This window comes from Portunus trituberculatus, chromosome 29, assembly GCF_017591435.1.
Source record: "Portunus trituberculatus isolate SZX2019 chromosome 29, ASM1759143v1, whole genome shotgun sequence".
Classification (NCBI taxonomy): domain Eukaryota; kingdom Metazoa; phylum Arthropoda; class Malacostraca; order Decapoda; family Portunidae; genus Portunus; species Portunus trituberculatus.
Genome location: NC_059283.1, coordinates 7,751,016 through 7,758,511, shown reverse-complemented (window position 1 = coordinate 7,758,511; position 7,496 = coordinate 7,751,016). Strand labels below are relative to the sequence as shown.

The 7,496-nt window shown below is 40.6% G+C and overlaps 1 protein-coding gene across 5 annotated transcripts in view; it reads left to right on the top strand.

Moving 5' to 3' along the window:
* Window positions 1-7,496, top strand: part of LOC123510629 (angiopoietin-related protein 3-like) — a 119,371-nt gene that overhangs the window by 94,663 nt on the left and 17,212 nt on the right. For all 5 annotated transcript variants that reach the window (XM_045265920.1, XM_045265921.1, XM_045265922.1 and 2 more), the window contains exons 8-10: window positions 4,540-4,717; window positions 4,917-5,082; window positions 6,620-6,726. In XM_045265920.1, the coding sequence (XP_045121855.1) occupies window positions 4,540-4,717; window positions 4,917-5,082; window positions 6,620-6,726 (451 nt within the window). The remainder of the gene's footprint in view (window positions 1-4,539; window positions 4,718-4,916; window positions 5,083-6,619; window positions 6,727-7,496) is intronic.

Genomic DNA, 7,496 nt, shown 5'->3' with positions numbered 1-7,496 from the left:
GTTTGGATGTTTTTTTTCTGCTTTTTTTCTCTCTCTCTCTCTCGTCTCTGCGAAATCGTTACAACAACATCTCCAATTTCAGTTTTATTTCCTTATTAAATTTTCACGGCAGATTTATGGTCCCCTCCGGATTTTCATTTCTCTCTCTCTCTCTCTCTCTCTCTCTCTCTCTCTCTCTCTCTCTCTCTCTCTCTCTCTCTCTCTCTCTCTCTCTCTCTCTCTCTCTCTCTCTCTCTCTCTCTCTCTCTCTCTCTCTCTCTCCTCATTTCTTCGTTCTCATTTCTTCGTCCTCAGTCAGACTCTTCTTTTGATCTTCCTCAATTCAGTTTCTCTCGCCTTTGTGCCTTAATTCCTTTGTCCCGCAGCGGCCGTGGTTAGTTCGCCGCTCTTCCTAACATTATTACACTATTTCCTCGCTCTCTTACTTCATTTATCCCTCGGTTCAAACTCTCTCCGCTCGTGTGTTTCTAATGAGTGTGAGGATCTGTCGCCTCTTTTTGTTTCTGTTCCTCCTAGTTTGTTTAAGTTTTCTTCTTACTTCTTCATTTTTTTCTTTCTTTTTTTTTATCTAGTTTTGTTTTACTGTTCAGCTTGTGTACTTGTTTGCATGAGTGTGTAGTTTGAGTTAATCTTTGTTCTCTCTCTCTCTCTCTCTCTCTCTCTCTCTCTCTCTCTCTCTCTCTCTACGTTAATGCTTTTTTATTGTTTAGTAATTTGTTTCTCCTTTTTTTATCTCTTTTTAGTTCTTATTTTTCCCTGTTCAGTCAGTGTACTTGTTTATGTGTTTGTAATTTGAATTCATGCTTGTTCTCTTTCCGCTAATCTCTTTTTTCTGTTGTTCCTTGCTTGCTTTATTTTCTGTAACCTATTCTGACTTACCTTTCCACTTTCTCTATTTATTCTACGATTTAAACTCTGTACCTGTGTGTGTGTTTTTTTTTTAGGAATATGGGAATAAAGCCAACCCTTTTTTTTCCCCTTTTTTTGTTGTTTCCGCCAGTGTTTCTGCCTCCTCTTGTTCTCTTCCCCGTGTTTCTGTAAGCTCGTATTTCGACTTTATTTCCCAGCATTTTTAACTCTGTGTCTCTACGATTCAGAGTGTAGCTGTGTATTTTTCATGAGTGTGTTTCCTGTTCGCCTCTGTTTCTGTCTGTTACTATCTGCTTCCTTTCCCAGTCTCTCCGCATTTCTCACTTGATTTCGCGGCCATTTCCAGTTTAGTTTACTATTCAAATTTTCTACCCATGTGTTTGTAATGAGTGTGTGGTTACTGTCCTTTTTCATCTTCTCTCCGTCTATTCTTCTCTCTGTCTAATATCCTTTATTTTCCAACCCTTCTTTTGTTTGGTTTCTCTAATATACAGAATTTCTATCTGTTTGTTTTAAAATGAGTGTGAAATTACTGTCCATCTCTGACTCTAATCATTATGTCTCTATGCTTCTCTCTGTTTTAACATCCTTTATTTTAAACCTTTTTTTTTGTTCAGCTTCTCTAATATTCAGAATCTCTATCTGTGTATTTTAAAATAAGTGCGAAATTTCTAGCCATCTTTGTCTCTAGTGGGTCGGTGTCTTTGCTACCTTCCTTGTCTCTCTGTACACTTGCATTTCAGATTTCATTTCTTACCGCTTTATTTAGCTTTCTCTGTGATTTAAGCTCCGCCTGTGTGCTTTTGGTGGATGTGAATTTACTGTCCATCTTTGTGTCCTGTGTGGCAATGTTTCTGTCTGGCTTCACTTCCTGCTTTCCTTGTCTGTCTGTAAGCTCACTTTCCCTTGATTTGCACTCGTGCCCGGAGCATAAATACAGAAGTAATGCAGTGTAATGTCTTTCCATAAACATTGCAGTGGTGGGAGTTATTTTCCTCGTTAGAAGTTTGCGAAATTGAAAGTGTTCCACGGCACGGTACGGCAAATATTATGCATTCCTTGCCTCAACAGGTGCCAGAAAAGGAGTTTGATTTTGTCGATATTTAAGAAGTGATGGGGTTAATTTTTTTGTGTGTGTTCTGTTTACAAAATTGGAAGCTTCATAGAGCAAGGCAAAGATTATTCCTACCTTGTCTAAATGAATATGATGAAATATAGATCTTCATTTAGTTATTTTTTTCTTGTAAGAGAGGAAACCTGGCCAAGTGTAACGTAAAGAGTTGCGTAGAAAAAGACCCACTTAAAGAAAGGCCCATTTAAAAGATCTCCTTCGTTGATATATCGTTAGTTATTTAGTTAATACATAGATAGCTATGAGAGTTAATTTTTTGTGAAAGGTTTTCATACTTTGCAAAATGGGAAGCTTTAAAAAACAAGGCAAAGATTATTAAATTATTCATACCTTGCCTAAATGAATATGATGAGAAATAGGTCTTGATTTAGTTAAAATATATGGAACTTTAATTTTTTCTTATTGCTGAGTCAATATAGAAATTTAAAAGAAGACTAGATAGATTTATGGATGGGGATGATAGATGGAATTAAGTAGCTTTGCCCATACAGGGACTACACGTGTAGGGCTGACAACCTCTTGCAGCTTCCCTCATTTTCTTATGTTCTTATGTTTTTTTTATACATTACAAAATTGGAAGTGTCACAAAGCAATGCAGGAAAGACGTCTCCTTGCTTTGAGTTGTTGACATAATGAGAGTCAGAACCTGGCCGACTTAACAATCCTCCTTTGAGATAAGCGTCCCTTTCATGTCCAGCTTATCTTCATTCCATTAAACTAATTACTCTTTGACCTTTGATTGAGAAGGTGTGTCCATTGAGCCTCCACGTCGCCAAAAACATAATGTATCACCAAATATGTAGCAACAGTAAAGAGTGATTCATGTGATTTTAGTTCTGGTGTCATCTGTAATGTATGTGAGAAATGATGAGACACCTGGCTGGTACGTGTGTCAATTAAGTATATACATCATCAGAACGTATCACGCATTATACACCAATAGTATCAAATGACCCATAGGAATTCAGTTACCCCGTAATGATATAGTTAAGAAATGACGAGACACGTGTGACTGAGTATGTGTATCAATGTAGTATACACACACGCAGAACGTATCACACACTATGCATCAATAGTACGAAATTGGCCCGAAAGAGTTTAGGTTTCATGTGTAATATAGATAAGCAATTTTGACACGAGTGATTGAGTTCGTGTGTCAGTTTAGTTTATATATCACATTATACATCACCACACTCAGAATGTATCACTCATTATACAGTCACAACAGAAAATGACACAGCACTTCAGGCGTCCCTTGTAACACCTGTAACACCTGTGAATCATTACACCACCAATTACATCATACCTGTATTGTACCGGTAATTACACACACACACACACACACACACACACACACACACACACCAATTATAATAGGAAGCCACCTGCATGTTCAGAAACGTAATACCTTTTAGTAATTAAGAGATACCTGTCGATTACACCTTCAATTACACTAAGACCTCACCTGTACAGAACCTGGCAATTACATACAGGCCAATTACATTTCTACCTGCTCAGAGACGTCCAGTGTGCGTAGGTAGTAATTAAGGAACACCTGGGCGCTGCCTTCCCTCACTACAGGTATTCAGGTAATGAGAATCGATACTGTGAAGGTGATTGGAGACCGAGGAGGAGACCAGTTGCAGGGCTCCTTATGTCTGTGTTGTCTGTTATTCAGTGTAGATTCCTTTCTCTCTCTCTCTCTCTCTCTCTCTCTCTCTCTCTCTCTCTCTCTCTCTCTCTCTCTCTCTCTCTCTCAGTCTTATCTTTTTTGTGTGTGTTTCTGTGTCTATTTCTTCTGTTTTTCTATCTGTCTATCTATCTTTCGTCTCTCTTCTCTTTTTTCTCTCTCCCTTCCTCCCTCCCTCTCTCTCTCTCTCTCTCTCTCTCTCTCTCTCTCTCTCTCTCTCTCTCTCTCTCTCTCTCTCTCTCTCTCTCTCTCTCTCTCCGCTAATAAGCTATCCAGGTAAAAATTCTAAACTATGTAAAAAAACACTAATTAGTGATACCTGGTCAATAGTTACAGGGGAAGGAAAAACCAAAATAAATACATCCACACTAGGAACAAATTTTCAGTGGAACCTTCATTAAAATTGTCTGGGTGGGTGAATCCTTACGCAGCGCTCCCTTGATCAAATGCAGCCTCAGATCCAGCCGGCGGAAAATGCAACATAAATATACTACACATGTATATATATTTAAAGAGCCAAGATGGGACTGACTGCTGGCTGGTGGTGGTGGTGGTGGTGGTGGTGGTGATGGTCATAGGGTATATATATGTTATTTTTGTAAAGTCTAGAATAGGGCAAGTTTTCTCTCGACTTAATCTGTAGTAGTAGTAGTAGTAGTAGTAGTAGTAGTAGTAGTAGTAGTAGTAGTAGTAGTAGCAGTGATAGCAGTAGCAGCTGTAGTAGTAGTAGTAATAGTAGTAGCAGTGATAATAGTAATAGTCTCAAGAACATAAAATATAAACACCATCCCCAAAAATACCCAAATGCGATTAATTTTCACTGGAACCCTTAATGATTCCCTCCAAGGCTTGATCAGCTGGCCAACAAGACTTGCTCCGGGGTAACGAGCAGCGCGGGGAGGCGTATCTCTGCTTCCTCCACGCCTCGGTCCAGGCAGCAGAGGACCTACATGACGGGAACCAAGGAAAGGGCCACTCAGGATGAACTGGCGTACTTCCCTGCAGAAAATGGCGGGGTGAAGGAGGTAAGAAAGAGAGAGAGAGAGAGAGAGAGAGAGAGAGAGAGAGAGAGAGAGAGAGAGAGAGAGAGAGAGAGAGAGTCAGAAACACCAAGACACAAATAACACTAGACAGAAAAAGAAACACCATTAGTTAGTCTAGCAATCCATTTACCTCACGTTCAATTCCCTCTCCCCTGACTCACCCTCGCTTTCCTTTACCCAGCCGTCTGAGGGGCGCGGCGAGGGGAGGCGGGGCGTGAGTGAGCCGGGCGCCTGGCAGACTCGAGGAGCGCAGGGCCGGCCTATCACTGAAGTCCAGACGCTTAACCTTGGAATGGTGACTCGCCTCGCTTCGGAAATCGCGCGCCAGATGACGGAGGAAGATGCAGGTAGGTGTCGTGGGTGTCATGGGTGTCGTGGGTGTCTGGGTAGGGTAGTGTGGTAAAGATAGTGTGGGAAGGATGGACTGGGGACACAGGAGGCAGCAGGCAGTACGGAAAGGTTCAGAGTCCTAAGGGTACGGAGTTAAAGTGGCAGGATCTTATGAAAGGTTATGTTTATGGCGCTCGAAAGGACTAAAAGGACGTGATAAAAGTTAATGGTTCTTAGTGCAAGGGAGGATGTGATGTAATTCCTCATATAAACGCGCGGGATATCAAGGGAATGAGATCTCAGGGCAAGGAGGCTTATAAAGCGATGCGGCTGTCTCTTGACTGAAAGATGTAAGGAAAGTTAATGGGTGTTCTTTAATGAAATACTGATAATCTAGACCATTAAGAGAATGGAAGGAAAATATTAACAGAAGGAATAGTGAACTTATGAAATTGTGCTCCTAAAGATGATATCTCTTGAAAAGGATTAAAATATATGATTGTTAGGTGTGATTGTTTAATGAAAGTTATTCAGGTACTTATAGAAATGAATGAAAATGGCTAAGAGAAGGTAGTAAAAATGGAAGACAGTAAAGTTATGAAACGTTGCTCTTAAAGTTTATAGCTCTTTAGATAACTCAAAGATATGAATGTTAATAGTTGTTGCTAAACGAAAGAATGATAAGCTAGACTCTGACAAGGATGAATGAAAATGATTAACAAAAGGATGGCAGATTTATGAAATTCTCTGAAAGGTCTTGTCTCTTGAATGAACTAAAAGATACGAAGTTCAATAGTTGTTTGATGAAATAAACATGACCCAGGTAGTTGTGAGAATAGACGAAAATTATTAACAGAAGGGACAGTAAACTTATGAAACCGTGCTTCTTGAAATCAATGTGATGGAAGTTAATAGATTAATGAAAAACAATCTAGGAGTTATAAAATTGGAAGAAAAGTTGTTGACTTAAGTAATGGTGGAGGAACAGCAAACTTACAAAATAGTGTTCTTAAATCTCATGAAGACTGAGAGAACTTTAAGTGAAGATAAAAGTTAATGGCTTCATGAAATATTATATGATTAAACGAATAGAAGAAAGATTACTAACTGATGTAATGAAGGTAGTAAGAATGGGCAGCAGAAGCATTTTAGTAAGATAATTGGACCATTGACATTACCTTCCCTTTAATTACCACCGGAGCGTGACTTCCATCATTAAACATTCTGATGAATTAGTCACGTTAATTAAATACATAAATAATCTCTGGAAACTTGACCTCTCGCGACAGTTATTTTTTACACCAACCAACCTCAGATGACCCTCCCTGCACCGCCAGTCCCTCTCCCCCCAACACTCTGACCCCAACCTTCCTTCCCTACAGCATGACCCCCAGATCACCTTCCCCATCCCCCCATCCTCTTCCTCCTCTTCGTCCTTCTCCTCCTCTTCCTCCCCATTGAGATTAGTTTCCCCTGCTGCATGAAACCACTCCTCTTCTTCCTCCTTCCTCCTCCTCCTCCCCCCCACAGCCTGACCCCCTCCTCCTCCCCCAGTCAACACGCAGCCCCGCGATTGTGCTGCCGTGGCTGCTGCAGGAGAGAGAACCAGTGGAGTGTATACCATCTACCCCGCCTCCTGCACCGCCCGCTTCTCTGTACAGGTAAGTGGCTTAAGGGAAATGGGCGTTCTTTTTTTCTTTTCTTTCTTTTTTGAGCTTTTTTTTGCTATAGTTTTCTTCATCCTTCCTCGTCCTCCTCCTCCTGCTCCTCCTCCTCCTCCTCCTCCTCCTCTTCCTCCTCCTTCTCCTCCTCCTCTTACTCCTCCTCCTCTTTATCCTCCTCAGCTCCTTATGAGATTGTGGGTTGGTGGTAGTGGTAGTGTTTGTGGTGGTGGTGGTGGTGGTGGTGGTGGTGGAGGTGGTGGTGGTGTGTTTATATCCAGTTTGTTAGTGAAAGTGGAATTTTTTGTATTTTATGTTTTTTGTTCTCTTTACTTCTCTTTATTTGTGTTTATGAAAGTTGTTTTTTGTGTTTGTTTTGTGTTTGTTCTCTAATTCGTATGTTTTGTTGTTTGTTTGTTTACTTTGTTTTCTACTGTTACTGAAAGACGTGTTTTGTGTGTTTGTTTTGGTTCTTATTTCTATTTTGGTTCCTTCGGTTTTGTTTTATTGCTGAAAAACGCAATTAGAGTTGATAATTTGCCTTTGTGTGTGTGTGTGTGTGTGTGTGTGTGTGTGTGTGTGTGTGTGTGTGTGTGTGTGTGTGTGTGTGTGTGTGTGTGTGTGCGTGTGTGTGTGTGACAGAACAAGTGTTGGGCGGTGGGTGACGATAAGTGCTTTGAGTAATTAAAGACAAGTAGATCTAGTTAATTCGCGGTTCCATTGACAATCTAACTGACAGCAGGTAAGGGTTCGAGCTGAGGGATGGACAC